Source organism: Peromyscus leucopus, chromosome 8b, assembly GCF_004664715.2.
Source record: "Peromyscus leucopus breed LL Stock chromosome 8b, UCI_PerLeu_2.1, whole genome shotgun sequence".
Classification (NCBI taxonomy): domain Eukaryota; kingdom Metazoa; phylum Chordata; class Mammalia; order Rodentia; family Cricetidae; genus Peromyscus; species Peromyscus leucopus.
In genome coordinates, this window is record NC_051086.1 from 22,319,880 (window position 1) to 22,345,067 (window position 25,188).

The 25,188-nt window shown below is 42.0% G+C and overlaps 1 protein-coding gene across 31 annotated transcripts in view; it reads left to right on the top strand.

Annotated features, from left to right (window-relative positions):
- The window catches only part of Rbfox1 (RNA binding fox-1 homolog 1), a 1,601,479-nt gene that overhangs the window by 1,418,653 nt on the left and 157,638 nt on the right, over positions 1-25,188 (top strand). For all 31 annotated transcript variants that reach the window (XR_005090377.1, XM_037201093.1, XM_037201084.1 and 28 more), the window contains one exon: positions 1,305-1,544. Coding sequence is in view for 30 of the 31 variants with exons in the window: in XM_037201093.1 (XP_037056988.1) it covers positions 1,305-1,544 (240 nt within the window). In the remaining variant the exon portion in view is untranslated. The remainder of the gene's footprint in view (positions 1-1,304; positions 1,545-25,188) is intronic.

Genomic DNA, 25,188 nt, shown 5'->3' on the forward strand with positions numbered 1-25,188 from the left:
AAGCTTCATTCTCTCACAAGGGCCATCTTCAACATCATAAAGTTAAGGGTCTGCTCTAACATGGGCATGGGCTCTGTGTTTGCGCCTAGCTCAAGTTACTATAGCAGAGGCTGAGGTCTCCTGTTGGTGGCACATATTGATGTTTATGCTCTGGAATCCTTGCAGGAGGACTAAAGTCACATGTAGCTGCCCACAGAAAACGAGAGGCCATTATTTGCTGAGCTTAATTGCCCGCCTTCTCTAGTACCTTCCTCCCTTCCTTCTTTCCCCCCACTCTGCCTCCTTCTTTCTCTCTTTTCCTCTATCCCCTGCTTTCTTTCTTTTTGACTGTACAACTGTATCTCTTGAGACCATGAAAGTTTTAGAGCTCTGGACTCCTGCTTCTTATGCGTTCTGCATATGTGTATGCAGAGTGTGTGAAGGATGTTGGAGTTATGGGGGTGGAGATGGAGGCAGGGAGATGTTTCCAGAAATGGAAACATTTGAATTCAGGTTTTTTTTTTTAATTCTTTTGACTTGACTGTAATTATCATACCGCATGTTTAGGCTATAACTGAAGGGTGAATTGTTATATAATGCCCTGTACTTATATATATTTTTTAAAAAAGACAGGATGGGGAGGGCATTGATTAATGAGGCTCAGAATTAAACTCAGTATCTAAAAGGGGAAAAGTAGGAATATCACAGGGGGTCTTTAAATTAAGGCCTAAATTTCTATTGGCTACTCTTATCACAGATATGCACACAACAACAATAACACACACACACACACACACACACACACACACACACACACACACAAGATCTTTACCAGGACCCTCCAAAGCACCTAATAGTTGAATTGAGTTCAAATAATTCTCTTAAGCACACACTCAAGCAGTTTGATTGTTCTTGGCTGTGTACCAAACTGGGAATCCACTGTTACCATAGACAACATGATGTTAACTTCTTCTAAAACTGAGATGAAACAAAGAGGATCTGCCAGTCCTGGACAGACCCTATACTCTCAGCCAGTGGTGGGCAGATCATACTGTCTCAGCAAGTTGGACTGGATGTCTTTGGGGAAAGTGACTTCATCATTGTGTGCCTTGATTTTTCTGTTTGTAGGTGGAGATTAATGATGACTGCCATTTGCTGGTAGTGTCTCCTGAGGGTTGGTTGGGATGGTCCCTCTTGGGTTGGAAGTCTTCAGCTAGACCTTATGAAGTGTGCTGGGACTGGAGTCCAGGGACTCCGGAAAAACAATTCTGTTGACAGAGCACTAACGATGTTCTCTTCTCTTCTCCCTTCTCCCCCTCTTTCAGGGTAATCAGGAAGCAGCGGCCGCCCCTGACACAATGGCTCAGCCTTATGCCTCAGCCCAGTTCGCTCCACCTCAAAATGGCATCCCTGCAGAATACACGGCCCCTCATCCCCATCCTGCACCAGAGTATACTGGCCAGACCACCGTCCCCGACCACACATTAAACCTGTATCCTCCTACACAGACGCACTCCGAGCAGAGCGCTGATACAAGTGCGCAGACCGTCTCTGGCACCGCCACAGTAAGTGGATGCTGCATCCTAAACCTGGAGGGTGCTCTCTCACCTGGTAGTGAACCATGTACATTGTATGCTAGGGATTTTGTCAAGCAAAGCAGCTCTAAATCTCTCCTTATACTACCAGCTTCCCAGAGATTTCCTTAGTGACTAGGCATTCTTCCCTATTAGTTAGAACATGTTTCCATTTGCTGTATTTATTTGTAAACAGACACAGGCATCTATTTTCTTGTCTCTAAAGTGATGAGTTCTCCACAATGCTATCCCAGTAGAATTCATACATTTAAACCATTTCATGGAAATGTGGGGGTCTGAGATGCAACTCAGAGATAGAGTACTTGCTTAATGTGCCCAAGTTCTTGGGTTTAGTCTCCAGCACTACAAAACAAGCTACAACAACAACAAAAAAAGAAACCACATCCTGGACACATAACTTAGATATAACAAATTTATTCATTTTAAGTGTACAGTTTGCTGATTTTTAAGAACATTTACATAGCTCTGTAACCATTGCCAAAATTTGATTTTAGAACATTTTTATCAACCCTAAAACAAAATTTGGACCCGTTTGCAGGCCAGCCATCTTTATTCTTGGGTGAGTGCATCTGAGACTCATCTGTAGCTAGAGTTTTCTCCAGTCCTGCATGGCCCAGGGTCAGGACAAGTCTCTCTCACCCGCCAGTCCTGCAGCTGCTCAGACCCAACCAAGGAAATGCGCAAGAGACTTATATTGCTTAGAAGCTGTATGGCCACAGCAGGCTTCTTGTTATCTAGTTCTTATATCTCAAATTAACCCATTTTTGTCAATCTATAACTTGCCACATGGCTCTGCCAGACTGTGCCACACCTTTCCCAGACCCTGTTACCCATCCCTTCACTTATAAGTTACCCCACAAAATAAACCTCCCTTTTAACTACGTGGAGTGGCCTTAATAATTTCACCAATACTCGTCTATATTATATCTATGTGTCCTTAGTTTGTGATGTGTTGTCTGTTCATTGGATCATGGCAAGTAGTGCAGATTGGGCTGCAGCTTCCTGCATAGGTGAAAGTGAGCCTGTCCTTCTGACCCTTGTCCCTGTACCTCTAAAGTGCTGGGATTGCAAGGGTCTACTACGATGGCCAGTTTCCTCAGTGCTAAGAATGGAACCCAGGCTTGGTACATTCTAGCTAAGCTACAATGTCTAGCTGTAGTTTGTGGGAGTTTGTTGCTGCTACATAAGAAAGGGATAGATGTGAGAGAATATGAGTCAAGCAGGAGACCTACTAGACCTTAAGACTGTAAACAGAAAGATAAAATTGATGGGTTAGAATTAAACAAACAATCAGAAAACAAAGACACATTTTTACCACCTTCCTATGTGAAAAATAGTATAGTGGGACAGTAATCAAACATGACTGTGGACACCAATAATTACATTGAAATTAGATGGTGCTCATCTGTGAACCATTTATAATTAAGAATCCATAAGCCTGTGTAGGACATGTTGGGGGAAACTTTCTCTGCAGAATTCCTTAGAGACATGGACACACATAAGGTCTACCCTGCAGCATTTGACAGATGGAAGGCATTGCTGCCTCTTCTTCTACCCTCGAGGTCTTGGAGACCCAGAATTCTGACACTGTACATGCATGTGTTGGGCACATGACACATTTTGTCAAGTATGGGAAATCACTGGGTAATGTTGCTATTTGGCTCTGTATGTGTTTCAGGGCCAGCTTTTGAAGATACTAAAAGTTGTATATACTCTGAAACTTTCTATTGCTTCTACCCTTTTTGTTGTTTCTATGAAATGTATGTATCACTCATAATTAATGTCCACTATACTGAATTCAGAAGCATTAGCACATTCCCAGGGACTGCAGCCATTCCCACCATCTGGTTCTCATTTTCATCTCCTCAGAAGCCAATTCCACACCCATCCCCCATCCCCACCCCCATGCTCCATCCCCACTTCTCCACCCCCATCTGCATACCACACCCCAACCCTCTGCCATTCCTCTGTTCCCCTAGCAGGCTGGCAGCCTCCATCTGCTTCCTAACCTGTATGGATTTGCCTGTCTCACAAAGTCCTATACTACAAGGCCTTTGGTGCCTAACTTCTTTCACTGGCTTAATGCTGCCATGGCTCATTGACATTGGTATTCTGTTGTGTGCACGGGACACATGTTAGGGATATATTCATCCGCTAAGGCCCTTTGGGCTCCTTGTTCCTCTTCAGTATTGGGAACTTTGTTGCTATCACCTCCTGGTATTTGGCTGGCTTGCCTTGGGGATTTATGTGTTCATTAGATTGGTTTTCTTGCTTAACCAGGTTATGAGGTGGTAATGTTGACCAAGAGGCAGTAGTTAACGATGCAACATGGAAAACACAAATACTTGCTCGCAGATAAACAACTCATAGTGTGTCAGTCTAATAGACTAGTGCTCAGCAATGCAGAGGACTGAGCTATCTGCACCTGCAATAGTGTTGGTGTACTGAAAATAGCAATGCTGAGCGACAGGATACAGGTAAGAGGAGAATGAAAGGGTTGCTTGTTTGCTATGTGTTGACAGTTTTGTGACAATCAGGGATAGTAAGGCCTGGGTATGTGGTTTTAGAACTTACAAAATTCTAAGGTAGACAATAATTATTAAGCTAACTCTAAGATGGTGAGGTTTAGAATAGGAGGAACTACTGAATGACAGAAATTGGATATCAGATTATAAGTTGAACCAGGAGAGTATGGGGCCATGGGAACCCAGGGCTTGAACTCAGTACACTGTTGACTTGGCAGTGAAGGCCTTGAAGCATGAAAGGTTTTGTTGTTGTTGCTGTTGTTTGTTTGTTTTTTATTTCAGTGGTGAAAAGAGATACTAGGAGGGTCAAAAGTCAAGTATAGGATAGAATAGCATGGTGAAGGGACAATGCAATAAGGCCTTGAGTCAAAACTGGATAGAGGGGTGCAGAGACTGGGAAGGCCAGAAATCAAGGGCTGAGTGGCAGGCACCAGGGAAGGGGGCATTGCACATATTAAGCAATGGGAATGATAAGAAAAGAAGAAAGATAGCAATCGAGGTGAAAAGAAATTACCCAAACAGTTCATAAGCTGGTTGATTTAGGTTCACCAATTTAAACCACGGAAAAGGTATCTCTAAGGGACACAGAGAACAAAGACATAGGACATAGAGAAGATACATTGTCGGGGTGGTGGGGGTGGGGAGAGGCAACAGCATGCATGAAAGAGAAAGAAAAGAAATGGGGCTGTATTCAGATTAGAGAGAAAGAGATAACAGGAAAGAGGAAACTAGTGCTTTTGCAACTTTCTAGATACATAATGTGCATACAATATACACACATCTGGAAAGTGGATACTTGAACCATCTGTACCAATGAATGCATACATAGAACTTTTACCAATATTAAAAGTCATGAAAATATACATCACCTGTAAGTTTTCCAAGACCGTTGTTACCTTCTCATTGTCATTCTTTGCCTCATTTCTAGGCATCTAACTAACCTCGTCCTTCCTCTACATCCTTTGCTTCCAGTGCACATATCAATGCAGTCAACATTCTGTGCTCTGGTTTTCTGTTAGTCATCATATCTGCCTTTCATTTCTTCCATGTTGTTGCATGCATAAGAAGCTCACTTCTTTGTATTGCTGAATACTATGTCATTACATGGACATAGCACAGTTTGTTTCTCCATTGATTTGTGCACAGATGGTTCTCCATGTTGAATCAGAAAATAAAACTAATGTGAACATAGGTAAGTATATCAATTTCAAAACAGAAGAAAAGCAAGAATAAATGTGTTAGTGTGTAGAGAAACCTTGGTTCCAAAGCAGAAATGGAGATAAGCACTTTCTTAAGACATGCACTTTCTTTCTTTCTTTTTATTTTTTTAAATCTTTTTATTTTATAGTTAACTTAATTTCACATATCAGCTACGGATTCCCCTGTCCTCCCTCCTCCCACCCCTCAGCCCTTCCCCCCAGTTCACCCCCCATTCCCACCTCCTCCAAGGCAAGATCTCCCCTGGGGAGTCAGCCCAGCCTGGTAGACTCAGTATGACCTTCATTTTCTCACTCTAACAACTAGGAGTGAGGGGTGGTACTTGGAAATGGGCAAGACAATTCAGAATTTGGAAAAACATGCCAGGAATATGCTCTGAAAATTCTTAGAATATTTGGTGGCAGGAAATTTCTGAGTTTAGAAAACATGCTTATGGGCTGGGACTGGCCATCACTTTGTCTTCTCTGGTCACATTTAAATGATGTACACTATGGGAGAGGAAATGATAGAAGGATGCCATCTTTTCTGCTACAATTATATGCAGGTTCCTTTCTCTCTTTGGCCAAAAAGGAAGACACATTTTATGTCTGGGTATATGTTCATGCAGAGGCCAAAAGTGGACCTTGAATGTCCTGTATTGCTCTCTACCCTAGTTTCTTGATGCAGGATCTATCACTGAACCTGGAGCTCACTGTTTTCTCAGCTAGGTTGGTAGGCCACCAAGTGCCAGCAGTGTTCTTGTCTCTAACCCCACCACACCAGTGTTAGAGGCACACTGTAGTCACACCTGACTTTTGTACATGCAAGCTGGGAGCAGAGCTCAGGTCCCCAGGCTTATGCTCACATGCTCTTTCCTGCCAAGCCTGCTTTCTGCCTTCATTCCCTTTTGAATTATTTTTGTTCTAATCTGAACTTGTCTATGACAAGTTTATTTCAAATTGTCTCCATCTCCCTACATCTTGATGGAGTTGTTTTTTCTTCCTTTCAAGTTCTGCATTTCATATGGAAGGAATTCAACTTCAAAGTGGGTCAAAAGGATGGTACTCTCAGTGTGGCATACATAGTCTTATATTAAAAAAATGGTGCTGTTGAGCAGAGCCTATAGCTCAGCTCTAGAGCATGTGCTTAGCATGAGCCAGAGGGGGGAAAAAGAAAAGGCTAATGTTGGAAGAATAGCTAGGCTATATACTCATAAGAGAGTGTTACTCTTTGAATAACCATCCTTTGACATATATATCTCCAGGGTGTTTAATGCCATTTTTAAGGACATTGTGGAGGCCATGCTTTCTTGGAGAAACCAAGTGATTTGGGGTAAAAGAAAACCTCCATCCATATGGTGGCCTCCAAGAACATCTAATATATGCACATCACTTAACACGAATTGCAGGATCTAGAAAGGGAGACAGTGTGCAACCTTGAGCTCCCAACCAGAGCTAAGTAAGGCACGGACAGAAAGGCATTAGTGGGTTGGCTCTGCTGGTCCCCAGGGCCTGAGACAATTCCCTGCAGGACACTTTTCTGCTGAGTTTCTATTTTGTGTAGGCTTCCAAACATATCCCAGATCACAGTGCTGACAGAGCCAATGCTGTCTTCTCCCAGATACTGTTTCTCATGAGGTATTTTACTCTTGACATATTATAATTAAAGATTTGTGAGTGGAGAATTCTCCATGTATCTCCAATAGCAACTTGATTTCTATTTTTAACACTTGTTCTGTAGTCTGCCTGAGTCTCCTACACTTTCCCACTCCCTCTGAACTCTGATGGGATAAAGAACATGGGTCCCTGGGCTGAATTTCAAGCCTGCACTTGCTGACAGGGAGAGGAACCATCTAGGTGGCCTCTGGTTTCTAGTGACAGTATTAGTGATGCCCTCAGATCATATTAATAACATCAGAGATGAGGTGATGAAGTTTTACTCCAGACCTATTGTTCAATGACACTAGATCTAGAGATGACATATATAAACAAAAACAATATCCTGTTAAGAGATATCTTATTTTGTTCATTAGCTATTTATTGTTCAAACAATTAAAACTTATGGTTTAAAAAGTCAAACATTGATTACATTTTTTCTTTATTGCTGAAGAAAATTTCCATCATCTATGTACCACATTTCTGTTTTCCATTCATCTGTTGATGGATGTTTAGGATGGTTCTACTTCCCGGCTTTTGTGACCAATGTAGAAACAAACATGGATATTCACATCTCTCTGTACCGTGATGACAGAGCCCTTTAGGTATATGCCCAAGAGTGGTATGTTTCTAGCTTTGGTTGTTTTGAGAAAACATTATACTTAGTCTGTAGAGGCTCCCCAAGATTACAGTTCCACCAACAGTGAATAAGGGCTCCTCCTCCTTCTTGAAAATAGGTGGGATAAGAAATCATCATTAAGTACAATAAACCAAACTCAGAAAAATAATAACCATGTTTTCCCTCAAGTTCAGCACCTAGATTTGAAATTGTGCTTATGTATATGTGTATGTTCATAAAGTGAGGGAGGGTATGATAGGAAGGGAAAAAAATCTTAAGGTCTTAAGGGAGAAAATAATGGAATGATATTTGTAGGAAGGAAGGGGACCAGAAAAAGGCAGGGCAGGAGACATGGAGGAGGGCAGTGATAGAGGAGGACATATTAGAACAAAGCATAATGTCACATACATATGGAAGTGCCACAGTGAAACCCATGACTGTACATTAACTTTACATTTTAATTTAAAACTATTATTAAGGATCCAACCACCTAGTACTAGAGAGATGGCTAAGTGGACAAAGGACTTTCTTTATAAGCATAAGAGCCTAAGTTCAGATCTCTGAACCCTTATAAAAGCCAGGAGTGGTGCAGTGAGTATGTAACCTTGGCATTGGGGGAAGGGAGGGACAGAGGATCCTAGATATCCCCTGACTCGTTGGTCTACCTAACACAGATTCACAGTCTCAATGAGCACCCCTGTCTCAGTAAGTAGTATAGGAAGAAACTGAAGAAGACACTACATGTCAACCTCTGGTCTTTACAAGTGTATTAATAGGAGTGCTTGCATGTACACACACACAGACCACCACGTGTGTATAATGTGTATAAAGTCCATTACTTTAAGATGTACACACACACACACACACACACAACTAAGTCTGTCACACCCACTCCCCTAATTTATAGGGACTGCTGCCAGAAACAGGTGCTACCAAAATCTCTTTTACCTTCCAGAAGTGTTTAATGTGGAAGCAAATCCAAGCCCCAATCTCAGCATTGTAGCTCTATCCCTATGGTCTGTTACAAATCCAATCTGTACATCCTCTAACCTCTCACCAGCTCAAATTCTCAAAGCAATAGAGTGGAGACCCACTGAGAACCCACATCAGCACCACTGTATTGGGAAGGTCTGTACCACAGTTTGGAATCCAGGTCATTATTTTTGCTTCTGTGCAAGTTCTTATAGACAAAAATATCCTTGTCGGGGAAATATAGACAAAAATATCCTTGTCGGGGAAATATAGACGAATTCTTTGATTGATCTGGTCTTAATGTCTTTCTCGATCAGGCTACAGGGAAGACTGAAGTATAAATATCATGATCTACATCTTATTATCTATTATTATCTCTTAATATATCTTTGAAGAGTACATGGTTTTATGTACACATTGATCATTTCACTAGCAGAAATCAGGTATTAATTTGAACCTTAAGAAGTTGCTTTCTCATCACAGTACAGCAGCCAACTCTCAATCCATAGCTATCTTGATTGTATGTGTTTGGGGGTGACCATCTCTTCCTTTCAGAAAGAAAAATAAGGTACCTTAAGAATTGTTTGGGGTTGCAGAGAAGAGTAACTAGGGTATTCACTGACTCACAGATCACGTTAAGCTTCTGGGAATTCTTCCTATACTTGCACCATTTTGTTTTTCCCATAGACTTCTGTTATAGGGGTTTTGTTTTGTTTTTCTAGAAACAGCATTTTACTATAGAGATTATGCTATCCTTGAACTCACTATGTAGCTCAGGTTTTTCTCAAAGTCATCAGCTTCCCAAGTATTAAGAATGCAGACATACACCACCACACCTGATTTAGAACTTTTCAGTGATATCAGTACCCCTCATTTTGCATTGGGGATGTAAAGGGGCAAAGAGGCAAAGGACTTCAAGAGTTGAGAAGTAGTATGGCTAAGCTCCACACTCAGGTCTTCTGATGTCAAATTACAGATCGCTGTCCACTCTCCATTTATCCCCTTAATAGTTTAGTTCTTGAGGCTACAGATAGAATTGTCACCAAGCCTGATGCCAGTATCCTCCTTGCATTCTAATTTCCAAAGGCACATCACCCAAGATCCTGGCCTCTGGGTTTGCCAATCTCTGTCCGTCCATTCCACCAGTCATAGGGCCTAAGACCAGCTGAGAGATGGCCCTTCATAATCTTGTGTTTCCCACTGCCCCCTTTCCCCAAAGTCCTCCTCTTCTTTCTCTCTAAAGTCCATCAGCTGATGATTTGCAGAATACCACACAGTTTTGTCCTTTGGGGGAGATTTCAGCCTCATGAATTACACTGCAAGTTTGGCAAAATCATTGAGAAATAATGTATCTAAAAATAGGATAGATGCATCACATTGAGAAGCAGAGAATTATAGCCTCAGAAATAGTTCTTTTGCTCAGTGTCAGAGTGTGTTCATTGCAGTGTTTGTGAACAACCTCAACTCGTCTTCCTGCTTGCCCACCCGAACTGGATGAAATGTCACCATCCAATGATCAAGGTGCACCATCCAAGGAAATTTCCTTGTACAAGGTCCTTGTGGCTAAAAGCTAAGGAGTGGGTGCTCAATCCTAGGCATGCCAGATACAAGACCAGAAGTGGTAGAGACTGGAGGTTCCAGAAATTTCTCCAGACATGCTGGGACTTGCATGATGCACTCTTCTGAATAGATGGCAGTTGTGGACAGGAATCCTCTGTGTGAGAATTACCCATGTCACCCAGGGAGGGCCCCAGTAGATCTGAGATTGTACTCTTAGAGTGCACTCTGGCCTGAGACCTGTGCCTTAAGCAAACTGTGATAATATGTTTTGGTGGCTTCAAAATTGTCTTTTTCCATGACCCTGTTACTGAACTGTCTTGTCAACACCAGATCCACTTTCATAAGGCTACAGCTACAGCTTCTTGTTTCCACACAAGCTTGGGCATCCTGTGGATGCTTTAGAATTCATGGCCCATGACTTTCAGAATAAATTACAGACCTCCAATAAGTAGGAGCAAGACTCAGGACCCTTTCACTGTTTAAAAGTCTCATTTGGATAATGAGTGCTTTGTGTTTGGGAGCCAAGGAGCATCATGGAGCCTAAGAGAGGATGTCTGAGGGAAGGAGAATAGCTCTGAGAGTAAAGGACCCCCCCCTCTCTCTCTCTCTCTCTGTGTGTGTGTGTGTGTGTGTGTGTAGAGAGAGGGAGAGGGAGAGAGGGAGAGAGAGAGAGAGGGAGAGCACATGTGTTGAAATTCTAAGGCTTCATTCTGAATGCTGACATGTTAGAAAATGCTTATGGTAGATTAGGAAAAATGGCCTGGACAATTCCTTAGGCTGTGATCAGGATAAGCGTCCTAGAGTCTAAGTAAAGAACCTGCAGTTCTCAGAATTGGGTAGATGGTTCAGTAGCTAGAGACCTTGCCTGGCAAACATGAAGACCTGAATTCAAATCACAGAACCTATAAAAAGTGGGGGAGAGGTAGCATGTATTTCCATATATCAGTGCTCTCTCAGCAAGAGGAGGAGGAGGAGGAGGAGAAGACAAGAGAATCCCCAGAACTCAAGGACCAGCTGGCAGCCTTATAGCCAGTTGAGAACAAGTAAAAGGAGACCAGTCTGAAGCGAGGTAGATGGCAAAGGCAGACACCTCAGCTGTCCACTGAGCTCTCTGCACGTGTGCTGTGGCACAGATTCACCCACAATCACTCGCTTACTTGTGTACAAAGTCAGACACTGAAAGTGAAAAAAGAAAAGAGCCTATAGCTGTCATTCAATTTCTAACCCCAAGTGGAGCCAAAAGCAAGTCATCTAGCCTCTGGGGCCCTTTGTTTCTTCTTCACACAAGACACATAAACAACTTTGAATTTCTGAGCTCTCAGTGAAGAGCTTGGCAGAAGGATAAACACACCAGGCACTCAAGTCAGGGTAGCTCTTGGCTTGGAATTATTCATACTGAAGATATTTTGTCAGGAGTCTGAACTTTTACCATAGGCCTGTGACCCCCCACTACTCATGAGACTAAAGTAAGAGGATTGATCATACATTGATGGGCTTCCTGGACTACAGAGTTCAAGGCCCAGGTGAGAAGGGGAAGAGACAGATGAAGATTTAAAATCTAGGAAAATGTATCATAGGAGTCCTAAAAAGTGCTTTCTGTTAAGTTTAAGTAAATCTCACATTCCCAAACTGATTTTAAAATTCAATTTGATATTTAATGGTCCATAGATGTATATGTTTCAAATACCGTGTCTGAGTACAATAGATTGGTACAAAGTGTTCAATGACCTGAGTCTAGACCAAGACCTGGGTGATGGAAGATTTATTAGAAAAATGGATGCCTGATATTCTGTTCATAATACCCAAGGACAACTTGTTTTGTTAAATGAGGAAAGCTCTGGTACATTCTGAGTGTTTCCCATAGGGAGCCTTTGTTCATGTTTCCATTGCAAGTGTGGTACCCATTAGAAGCTTCATCTATCTTTGCATTTGATGCTCTGTGCTTTTTCATGCCTATGCCTATTTCAATCAAGTTTACCCTCTCAGGGCCTATCTTTGATACAGAGATTAATCTTTGGGAGTGTATGAACATGGTGGAATTTGAGGACATTGTGATAGTGATTGAATAATGAGAAGATGAAGTAGGCTGCCTACATACCAAATTCAAATGTCTGAAAGTCATCTACCACGCTGTTACTAAATCCATAGGCACAATGAACAGTTCTGTTGCTCTTGTTTGCATCTGAGAAAATGTAGAAGCAGACGTCATACTATTTTGCAGGTCCTATTTGAGATCATTAACCAACTATCAGTTCATGTCCTTATTTGCGGTTACATATTCTTTAGGTTTATAGTGAGTTTTTATAAAATTTGTGTTCTTTTTCTATGGAAGGCAAGAGGAGGAAATTGACTGTTCTCTGAGGACAGGGGTACAGGAATAGTTCATCCAGATTTCTGACATTCTAGAACTGGATGGGACCAAGGAGTTCACCTAGACTAATCTCACTGCACAAATTTGAAAATTATCATATAAACTATAGTAAAAATTCATCTGCTTTCTGGCCTAGGCATGTAATGCACATGCTTGAAAGAGACAGCTTCATGAAGAAGACAAATTTACAACAAATAGTTGTAACTGAGTGATTTCCCATTGATATTGGAATTGTTAAATGTCAGGCATGATGCTTTGCAACCTTTTGATAGGGCCTGTGTTTATACTTAAGAGAAACAGACAAGCTGCTGATCAACCAGTCACTGGCATTTTAGATTATAGACTGCCATTTGGGTTGTAGACTCCATTTTCCTTAACATTCACTTTGGATAGTTTGTAGCCATTTTGCATTGTTAGCTGTCATTTTGAATTGTCGGTCTGTTGCTCTATCTTTTGAGTTATTCTCAAGAGTAAGCAGGAATTTGGTTCCCCTGGGTATTCTGGTTTTATAAAGTTTTGTTACCTGCTTTGACTTAGTTGCTAATGAATTGGGACTCCTAATTTAACCATGTAGTGCTGCCTTTTAACAAAAGACATGAAATTAGGAACTTTCACCAGACTTCAGGTTTCTAAACCGGGTACTTGGATATATTAACCTGACTATACAACCTCGTGGGATGGCAAGACCTTAAGTAGCTGTCTGAACTATCTGTTCTGTCTTAAAAGCCCAGAGAGGGAATGTTACCTGCTTGAATCACAGAGCAAATGCCACAGCAGAAACTAGAAGAGAAATAGCCTAAAAAATACTGTCCCTACACCATACCTATCTCTCTGTACAGTCTTCTAGGCTCTGGCCATCCTTCCCTTTTCTTTCTTATGCCTGGACTCCACAGTACATTGGGAATGCATGTTCCTGAGTGACCTAATACCCTGGCATGAACAAAGTTCAATGGCACCACTTCTAACAGTAGTTACACAATAGTTTGATCCTCCCTTTCTCTATCATTTGCCATTTGGTTTCTTAGCTATGTAGAGTTGTACTTTCTTGACACCCATGGTCATTCCAGAGTCAGAACACTCTAATAGGGCCTACCCTTTGACCTTTACATCTGTGAGGCATGTGGTGGCTGCTAACTACTAAATTCTCAAATGGTAACCTTTCATGTAGAATTATGTCTGTTATTGCAAAAGACCTGTAGGGGCACAACACTGAACTCTACCCATCACGAGAGAGAAAAGAGACCTCACATGACAATTGGATCGGGCATCTTGGAGGTCCCAAAGCCTCACAGAGCCTCTGTCTTCAGGGCTCTAAAAAGAATGCGATTCCTAGCTAGGGAATGAGCTATCCTTCTGACATCAGGAACAGAGTGTTCCATCATTGAGGACCTGGCTTTAATGCAGTTTCAGTGCCCTTGAGAAAAAGCTACATTTAAAAAGAAAAAAAAAACCTAGGTTTTCCAACTGTGCAGCTCAAACAAACCAGGTCACCAGGACCAGTGGAAACTGAACGGTCCAGTAAGAAAGTCTTCTTTGGAGAGTAAAAGGGAATTTTTCCCTAAGAAAGAGTTGTGACACTGCACAGTATAAAATTCAAATTTAAAGATAATTAATAGTTCTGGTCTTTTAAAGGGGAAATAAAATGTCCATCTTGAGATGGAGAAAAATAAATGTAAATTTCTTGGGCTGAACAAAAAGGGAACAAGATGAAGCAACCCTTGTTATTGGCAATAAAGGAGAGTGATAGTCAGCATTTGGTGCATTCAGGCTAGAGGCAAGGGTAGCAGAGCTTCAAGCCTGTGAATCATCTGCTTGAATCCCCAAAGGATCCAGAGTAGTCAAATACTGTCGTTCATCCTTCCTTACCTAGCAAGGAGCCCAGAGCCCAGAGAAGGAGATGCTCAATGTCGCAAAGCTGAGATTCCATTGGTAACCACAGATTCCACTCTTCCTCACTCCTCAGTCAAGTCTTCCATGAGCCATTTTATTCACACAACCTGGCAAGGGATTAGTATAAAGATGCTAAAATTGCAGATGGGGAAACTGAGATCCAAGTGTTAAGTAAATGCAGACTCAGCCCTGGTTGATTCCAGAACAAATTGGAAATCATCTATTGACATTACTTTATAGTTCAATCATAATATCACTGCAAACAGATATCTTAATAATCTTTGTTTCTATGACTTTAGATTTAACTCTGAATAACTTTATATAGTTGCATATCCAACAGGCAAGTGTGTGAGCATGCATTCTCTTTCTGTGTGTCTGTCTCTGTCTCTCTTTCTCTCCCTCCCTGTCTTTCTTTCTGTGTCTTCCTTTTCCTAGCACTAGCCTTCCCTCCCCTGGCAGTGTCCACTGGTCCCAGAGAGTGGACATGGCCTTCATACACTTGCCAAGCCAACTGAAAGAGACTTAGATTTCCCAGATAATCTTTTTACAAGGAAATCACTAATTATAACCTAAATTGTATTTGACTTCTGCATCTTTGCGTCACATTGTAGCCCTGTAATCTAAATAGATTGTTCTCTAGCCCTTTGTACAGAGAGAAATTGGCTCTCTTTTGTTTTGAATGAAGGAGAGCCAGGTAGAAGTGCTATTCTAATGACAGGAGGTGGACTTGGTCCTTTTTTTTTTCTCTAATTGCCTTGCAAGTAGGAGGAGGTTCCAGGCACTCTCAGAGGCTTTAATACAGGGGCTATACAAGAAAAGGAAGAGCAGAAAACAGGACATGAATATGAGAATACCTCATAGCAACCCCACCTCCAAGAAATAGAAGTTTAGAGACAAGCAGGAAATAGGGTATGACATTTGGATTTAAGGAATTTTTCTGTTTGAAGGGACTCAGGATGATTTTTTCCTGGAGCTACAATAATTGAACTTGGAAGATTCTCATAAAACATGGATAAAGTTATTGAAGGTTCAAGTAGCTAGAGTGATTAAGCTCTTAGTGGAAGAGACTATAGGGGACCTGAAGGAAGCTGAGAAAAGGAATTTGGCAGCCCTTGCTGGAACTTAAGGTTCTTTCTGCATGAGTTTTCCTGGGGACACAGTTTCTATTCACCCCAGATACATGGGAAAGTGACAGATAAGGGGAAATGCTATTCTAACATAAGTGATAGCTTATAAAGGTTGCATTCCTGGAGTCCCTTGTTCAGATTGCAGGCAGTTCCACTGAAGAGTCTCCTCTCCCTCAGCAACTTTACTGCTTATGTAACTTCAGGGAAGAGCCTTTTAGAATCTTGTGAGCTTAATGTGTTCAGTAGACTTCCCCATCTCCTCCAAAAGAGAATGTTTCAATCTGAGGAAAACTGTCACAGACTTCTTCCCTGCTAGGTCCAACTATCAGTAGGACCCAGATTCATTACAGACCCTTCCTTTAGCCCCTTCTCACAAGGCTTTTCCAAGCTTTTGGTTTCAGCACTAAGAATCTAGGCCAGGAGTTGGCTAACTATGACTGCTGATGCAACTCTAGGCTACCACGTGTGTCCAAAGATAATGTCTTACTGGTACACACTGTAGCAATTGGCTCATGAGTTGCTGTTGGTCACTTTTGCATCATAATCTCATAACTAGGTGAGTGTGACAGTGAAGTGTCTCACAGAGGAACAACACTGACTGTCTAACCTGCAGAGAGAAGAGTTGCCAATCCCTGGTCTTGGCAAATGTTTATGTGCTGTTAATTGGCTGACTTTCTTCAAATTTCAGGCATGTTTTGTTGGATTCATAAATGAAATGTGTTGGCTATATTTTAAAATGAGAGCTTTTATAGACTGGGGTAGTTCTGATTAAAAGATGAAAAAAAATCTAACAATATATATGTAGTTCTGGGGTTGGGGTGGTGTGTCCCATGTCTGTGTGCCAGTGTTAAGAACTGGCCCTCATAGGCATTTGCTGGTACATGCTCTATACTTAGGAATTTTCTTGATTTTATATATATATATATATATATATATATATATATATATATATATATTTCAGAGTTTAATATGAACTCAATAGAATTGTATTTTATTAAAAAATATAAAATCGAGCCGGGCGGTGGTGGCGCACGCCTTTAATCCCAGCACTCGGGAGGCAGAGCCAGGCGGATCTCTGTGAGTTCGAGGCCAGCCTGGGCTACCAAGTGAGTTCCAGGAAAGGCGCAAAGCTACACAGAGAAACCCTGTCTCGAAAAAAAACCAAAAAAAAAAAATAAATAAAAAAATAAAATAAAATAAAAAATATAAAATCAAGGCCCGGCGTGGTGGCGCACGCCTTTAATCCCAGCACTCGGGAGGCAGAGCCAGGCGGATCTCTGTGAGTTCGAGGCCAGCCTGGGCTACCAAGTGAGCTCCAGGAAAGGCGCAAAGCTACACAGAGAAACCCTGTCTCGAAAAACCAAAAAAATAAAATAAAATAAAATAAAATCTTATTTTCTGTGGATTTCAGGGTTCTCTCTTTTTTAAATTTTATTTTACAATACTATTCAGTTCTACATAATAGCCACAGATTCCCTTGTTCTTTCCCTTCCTGCCCCCTCCCCTTCCCCCCAGCCCACCCCCCATTCCCACCTCCTCCAGATCAAGGTCTCCCCCGAGGACTGGGATCGACCTGATAGACTCAGTCCAGGCAGGTCCAGTCCCCTCCTCCCAGATTGAGCCAAGCGTCCCTACATAAGCCCCAGGTTTCAAACAGCTAACTCATGCAACAAGCCTAGGACCTGGTACCACTGCCTAGATGCCTCCCAAAATTTTAATAATATATTCAAACTCCACTCACTCACATATTCACCTACCCATCAACCTACATATATAGCTATATCATCTATATTTATATAGTCTATATATAGTTATTTATACAGATAAATATATAAAATATATAGAGAATGAGATATACAAAGAGATAATGACCTGTCTTTCCTTCTTTGAAATAGAAATGTACTGATGCAGATTTTAATTCAGGCAGGTGTAGTCACAGAATGAGTATTGAAATAGGTATTGGTATTGTTGTTATCTTTTTGGAGATAGTGTCTTACTGTTTAGCCTAGGCTGGCCTAGGTCTCATGACTGTCCTGCCACAGCTATCCTTATGCAGGGATAACAGCCATCAGCATCATGACCAGGTTTAATGGCTGCTTTTAATGGGGTAAGTGCCAGACATGGGTGGTATGCAATGTGTGTGTGATTCAATCCCACTAATTCTAAACTAATTCTAAACTAATTCTAAACTCTAATTCTATTGTGGGCAGTTTTAGCCTCACTTTTATAGCTAAAGGAAGAGAGTCAAAGATTTTCCTTAAACTCCTGTAAATTGCTTCACTGGAAGATGAGAGATAGATATGGATCTCATGTTCCCCTGCCCCACTTCCATATGGATAATGGTGAAATTATCATTCTTTCCCTTCTTCCCTCACTTTTTTCTTTTTAAATTATTTTTGACAGTGTTTCCCTGTGTAGACCAGGCTGGCCCTGAACTCACAGAGACCTGCTTCTCTCTCTTGAGTGCTGGGATTAATGGTGTGCACTACCACCCCTAGCCTGACATCACTTTTTCTAAAACACCATGGCAACCCTGAAAAACAAAGGTACAGACAATAGAAGCAATATTTTGGTAAAATTGGTAGCTGATGCCCCTTTTCAAGAAAGGCATGCATAGTGATAGTGAGGTAGCCCTAGGATGCTTTTTCCTAAGTATTTGTTCCCAGGAGAAATCTCGCAAGACATGGGTAGATCCATGCAAAGTCATTTTGGATCAAGTCCTTAAAGTTTTTTTCTATTTCTCACAACAGATCTTCAGCATATTACTTTACAATTTCTCTCAGGAATTTCAGCAGAGATAGAACTGAAGTTGGTGGCAGGAACCAGGGGGATCAAATGATTCCTTTTCTTGGTGTTAAACATGGTAGAAGGGACTCATTGGTAACAGGATCCAGTTTCATATAACCCTTCATTATAGTGTATGTCCAGCCTGGACACTCACCATAATGGGAGGTGGGAGGGGATGTTGTTGGAATTGCTGTTATGTTCCTTCTTCAACCTCGATGTTGATAGCTGCAGTCTCTCTGTGGATTCATTGTCCCGATACTGGGGCTGAGCCCTTGGAAGGACACTGTAGACTTGAGGTAATTACAGATCTGTTTCTTTCCAAGTCAGACTAAGTGGACCTCTGATTATTATTCAGAGGATAATGGGAGCATAACGAACACTGAAGGGAAATGTGCTCCTCTCTTTATGAACTGCTTTTATATTCCCTTGTGCATGGCTATGATGCTATGAAATCTGCTTAAATGTGATATTACTCAATATAATACAATAATAATGCACACACTGTATGTATTGGATTACTTTGCAAACAGCCCTTTTGAAATTGAATTTCCCATCATTTCTTGGGGCCAGCTTAGGGTTGCTGGACTTACAGGTCTTTCTGTAGCTAGGAGACTGGAGTCTGCCTTCACAGTCACTTAGGTTTCCACAGATGTGAGCAATTGGCCCACATCATTTTTATTCACGGTGGGGATGTTGGCCTGCCAAGTTCCCAGACATCTCACTGTGTGTTGCTGCTCAGTAATACAGACGACTGCTGCTACTCAGCATAGTTGTAAAATGAACTGGGTTAGATGGACTCAGGAAGGAAGCTAGAGAGAGAAGGGAGCCCGCTCACGCTGGAATCCAATTCTGAAGTATTCGTAATTGCCTGTGCTGGAGATTCTATCAAATCATTGTTCTCTCTGAACATTTTCCAGATACCATCTCAGGACCAGGGACAATTCTCTTTTCTTACACTGTACATGCCTTGAAAACATATCTCTTTGACATCCAAAAATAGTTATTGTGCTCCTCCTAGATGTCAAGCACAGATCAATCTACTAAACGCACATCCAAGAGTTTTACAGTCATACACAACATTAATTTTTGCTGTAAAGCTACAAGAGTCACAAGGTCCTTCAGGTCACCACTGCACCTCATGATCTTTTGTTATTTTTAATGTCAGGAATCATGCCTGAATCAAGGTGGACATGCATCATTCATAGATTCACATTTTTTGAGTTCCTTTGCTTAGAAGGCACAGAGGTCATGGTGGTGCAGGGGTGTATGATGCAGGCATATAATTTCCTTCAAGAAGCTCATCAATGGGTTAAAACAGAAAGGAACACAACAATATGGTTCACATCATTAAGTTTCAGAAAAGGACTTGAAATAAAAGTATAAGTTGGTATGTAAACAGGTACCAAGGGGGTAGGTAAATCAGGGTAGACCATCAGAAAACTTCCTTGAGGAAGTGTCTAAAATCAGAACAAGCAAGCATTAACCTGGGAAAGAGGGGAGAGCACAATATTCTAGGTAGAAGAATCAGAAGAAGTAGGACCAAGATTTTACAGTGAGCTAGACGGTGCTTTGACTAACCTGCAATTGTTACCTGTGCACTTCTTCCTAATGGGGCTGGATGTGGCTGTGGAAGGTATTTACACTAGGGGACTTGGCAATGTGGACAGGCAGGGATTTACTGGTTCCGTTTGCTGGAGAACGACCTGTTAATAGTCATCATTGTATCGAGGAAGAAAGGACTGTGGCCTAGTTCAAATGAAATAACGTCAGTGTGATAGCCTAAGGCCCAGAGATGGAGGTTCTGCAGTGAATATAAGTAGGCATGTAGGAAATGCACAGGACTCTGTTGACTGTATTGGGGTATCTTCTGTCATTAGCACAAATGAGAGGTCACTGGAGGACTTTAAGTGAGAGAACACCATATTTCACTGTCACTTTCGGAATGGTCTGACTAGAAGGAGAGACACACTTGGGATAGTAGCAGTGATGGCAATGGGTCATGGCAGAAACAACAATTAATAATTCCTCCTGAAAGGACCCAGGCAAGCATTGGCAACCACGATCTCATGTGGACTGGGGAAGGGTTTGCAGGAACCATCAGCTGGCTGGAGAGTCTGCCTACATTCTTTATAAGAAGTGGCTTGCAGGCATGAGACCTTTCTTAACTGAGCTGAGTTAGTGTAGAGATTTCTGTTCAGTCCTGAGAGTGTCCCTTGGATGTACATGTGGCCTGGTTCCCTTTATAACTGAAGAAACTGAGGGTTGGTGACATCCTCAAAGCCACATCACTCATGACTCTGCCTTGGTGGTGTCTGACCACACAATTGCACTGCTCACTAAAATTCAGTGCTTCTCCCACCGTTTTCTGCAGGAATAAAGCTGTTAAGTTGAGATGAGAAGATTTAAGGAGGTGCTGTGACAGTTAATAACAGTTATCCACTTGACAGGCTCTAGATGGTGGTTTCCACCTTCCTAATGCAGCAGCCCTTAATACTCTTCCTCATGTTGTGGAGACTCCCCAACCATAAAATTATTTCATTTCTACTGCATCCCTGTAATTTTGCTACTGTTACGAATAGTAATGTAAATATCTGCTAGGCAGGATACCTGATAGGTGATCCCTCAAAGCGGTCATGACCCACAGGTTGAAAATTGCTTGTCACCTATGAAACAAACCTTGGGGAATGCCTATAAGATAATATCTAGATGGGGTTAGCATCTGAACATGCCAGTGAGGGATTGTCTTGATTGGGTTAATTGAGATAGGAAGACCCCTACATAAAAGTGGGTGACACGGATCCCTTAGCTGGGATCCTGAACTTAATAAAATAGAAAAAGCAAAGACTATTACTTGGATACATCTCCACCTGTTCCTGACTCCAGATGAAATGTGACCAGATACCACCTCTGGCCACTATGACTTCTCCACCAGGATGGACTGTGCTCTCAACTATGAGCAAGAGTATACCTAGCTTTCCTTAAATTGATTTCATTCTGTTTGTCCCAGCCACATGGAATCTAACTAATACAGGTGTACCTAGAAAGTACCCTGATCTTGCCAAGTGAAGCAGCTTCTGCCATGATTTCTCTCAGCTCCTTTCCTTGGGCTTACTCACAAGTGGTGTTGGGGATTCACATGGGAAATAGATACTAACCAGGCCCCCAGAGCAGACCTTTTGTTGCTGTTGGAATGTGGGCTAAAACCTTTGGAAGCTATGGATGGGGAAACAGTTCTGGATAAATTAATTTGTGCAGTACATAATGCATAAAAGGAAATTCGTGGTATTTTTAAACAATGGAAATGAAAGAATCTGCCTTTTGGGCATTGGTCCCACCTCTATTTTGTTCAGAAAACATTTATCAACACCTACTGTGTGCCAGGATCTTGCTGGGAAGCAGATGAATCAGATATTGTCCCTACCCAGGAAGAGTGAGAAATCAATAGAGAGACCCAGTGAGCCATCTGCTCAGGGTTAGACCTTGAGGCTGAGAAAAGTGGGGGGAGGGGAGTGTAAGTATGAGGAGAGTTACACGTGAGATCCACAGCCGAGCCAGCAGAACAACTGCATGCCAGAGGATCTGTGAGTGAGCAGCTGTGAAGTGGTGGTGGTGGGGGGTGACCTGCCTGTGGCTTCATTGCATGCTTCCCTCTTAGCTGCTCTTCACTGCATCCAGATGAACCTGTTTAAAATCTTCTACCTTGCAGCCTGGCTAAGCATTCTCCATTGGCTCCCACTGAAGCAGGACTACTGTTGTGTCGCCATTACTAAACCTGCCTCTGTGGTCACTATTCCAGCTACCCTTCGAGTGTCACTGCTAGTGCTCTTTACCCCTTCTCATTAGTTAATGAGAGCTCATCTACAACTACTTAATAATTGACAATAATACAACAAACACTGGAGATTCCACAACAGGCAGAAAGTAGCCAGAGTTCAGAGACAGTGTCTACATTTGAGACAGGTTGAAACAACTAAACATCATGACATCATAGTTAAATCCATAGTGCTTGCTTCCTGACAGATTATCCCCCCTGTGCAACACAAGCCATTTTATTTGCTTACAGTCCTGTGGGTGGAGGATTGGGTGAGGCTCAGCCAAGTAGATTGACTGGGTTGACTCACTGCTAGTGGCTGAAATTTGTAGTACATTTCAGGTTTCTTTCCAAAGTCTATTCTCTGGCAATCACCTTTTCTACACAGCCACCACTGGAATAGTTCAGGCTTCCTCTCAGCATGGAGGTCTCTTGTTAATCAAAGTTCCCACGGGGATATCATCACAGTGTGTGCACAGGCACATGGCTGAACTGTCAAGAGGGTCGCAAGGTGCGGAAGTGAGACCTCTAGATCATTCAGTTTGTGCCTGGGCCAGGGTCCTGGGCTACCCCTGCTCAATCCAGCAGCTATAATACGAAAGAATACTTTTGTCAAACTCAGAGAGGAAAATGTCTCATCAGGGGTGGGGTTCTTCTAATCTCTGTCTCTTGCTTAGATAAGTTTTACAAGCTTAATTCTCCCCTTCTTATCATACACTGGATACATCTGTTACCCCTAGTGACATCATGGTCCCTCTAGATCACTGTCACAATCCCCAGAAATTTCTAGTTGTATTATTAGTTGTGGTTTAAGATTGTGTAATATGGTACTCTGTGAATGTTGGGACTAATATGACAGAGTACAGGCTTTCTCCGCGTTCTTTCATATAGGACCTGCTCAAGATTTGGCAAATGACACAACTGTTCTATTACTTATTATCAACTTTACAATTATAAAAATGCTTGTCTCAAAAAGGAAACTTTGATGCCAACCCAAACAAATGCCTGCAAAGGCAGCCTATTATCAGATGTATAGAGCACCGCAATAAGCACAGAGCATTCTCTCTGCACTGACTATGGCTGCTGTTTTTTAACAGAAACAGTGGTTGGGTGGATTTATTGATGGATGAATGAGGGATGAATATTTGCTTCTCATATTCTTGAGCACGCCCAGAGTGTACCATCAGTGTTTGTACCTGCTCCCGAAAAGAGCAGTACGATAAGTCAGCAATCAGACGGCAGGATACACTCTACAGAATTATCTTCTGCAGTCATCCCAGCATCCATGGGAGAATCCTAGAAAGAGCTCCTTTGGGTGCTTAAACAGCTTGAGACCCAGAGAAGTCTTATACCTGGCCCCAAACTGTTTTTCATGCAACCAGGCTTCATTCATTCTGTCTGTGTCTAAACCTCCTAGCAAACAGCTTTTGGATGGTTCCCAAGGGCGTTCCTTGGGATGGCTCTGGTTGATTCTAGTTGCAGGCTGGCCTTTCTTAGAAGGTAAGAAAAAATATAACATCACCCTCCCTTTCTCAGACCCATGGTATTTCACAAGATGTCCTATGCAGAAATCCCAAGCTTGCGCAGTTCACAGAAGCCCCTTTCTGCCCAGGGCTGCTACATAAACCCTGAACATAAGATAATTCACTCTCATTATCTAAGAAACATATCTGAGGATAAGTACAAAGAGCTCCCACTCAGGTTCAAATATAAGTTGTTCAGACAAATAGCAGGAGATGCTCTCTCTCATGAAGAAGATTTCATCTCTGGCAGCTGTAAAAGGGCTTTTGTTGGCTGCAAGGTCAAGTGAGTGTCCTAGACCCAGGTACAGCATGTTTTTATACATGCAACTTTTATTCCAGAAAGATCCTGATGCCAGGCTGAGGCTCCTGTTTTCTGTTACCACATCAGTCTGTATCCTATGGGAATGATAGTGCCATTTTTATGGGTATAGTATTTTATTTATTTTTTCTTTGCAGTTAGATGTTCATTAACATTCAGGATACAGACAGGAAAAGCGTGTGAATTTACTATGGAAATCCCACTTATTCTACCAGTAATGCTCCAGATATTATTGTGCACATAGAGGTTTGGGAACTTTCTGTTCATTGATCTTGACACTGAGATTTGAGATGACTGTCGAGGAATGCACAAAAGGTTTGGGTCCTCAGCATTTGGTTTGCTGTAGTCTGAGCAGCGGCTCTTCTCACTAACCACATATCCTGAGGGCTTGGCACTTCCTCTATGTCTCTGTTCCTTCACCTGGCAAATGATTGTGTTGGTTGTCACGAAGATGAGACAGAATAATATGAGTGATGTGGGTGCTTAGGGAATCTTTCAGGCCATCCATAGTATAAGTGTCTGCAAAGACATCTTAAGGCAAAAGAAGCCCAGTTTCCTATTGAGCCAAGGTCAAATTTGCAGTGCTACTGCCAGTACATGGAAAGCTGGCCTAGAAACTGGGAGATGGTCTTGAACTTGGTAGAGCTTGCTGTGATAGGCACCTGAAAGTCTCCCCCAAAGATAGAATATATGGGCATGAACCACTTTCTCTGGATGCCTGTGAGCTTTCCAGAGCACCACTCTTCTCTCAGGAATGACAGGTGTACATTCTATGATACTAAATATGACAAGGGAGAGAAACTTGAACATTCCAAACTCACTCTGTGACCTTCCTCCCCATATTCACAGAGGACAGTGACCACAGAGAAATCCAATACTCTCATTAACACAACAAGGTAAGTTTGAATCATGCTCAAATACAAGGATGTGACAGAGATGGCTTTAGACTCTGCAACCTGGGCCTGGAGGCTTAAGCCAGACATCCAACTTTATATGGGCCTTCCCGCCCCATCTTCTGTTCTGATTGCCTGGATATAGTGCAGATTCCAGCTACTTACACAGACAGCTGCTGTCGAGGAAATAATAGAATAAGGTGGATAGAAGGGCAAGATTAAAGAAGTTAGAATGGATAAAAAAATGAAGGAAAAGGAAGAAATGAAGGAGGGGCAGACAGAAGGAAGACATGACAGGAGAAAGGAAGGGCATGGAAAGAGGTAAATGGAAGGGACTAGAGAGAAAAGGACAAAGATGAAAGGAT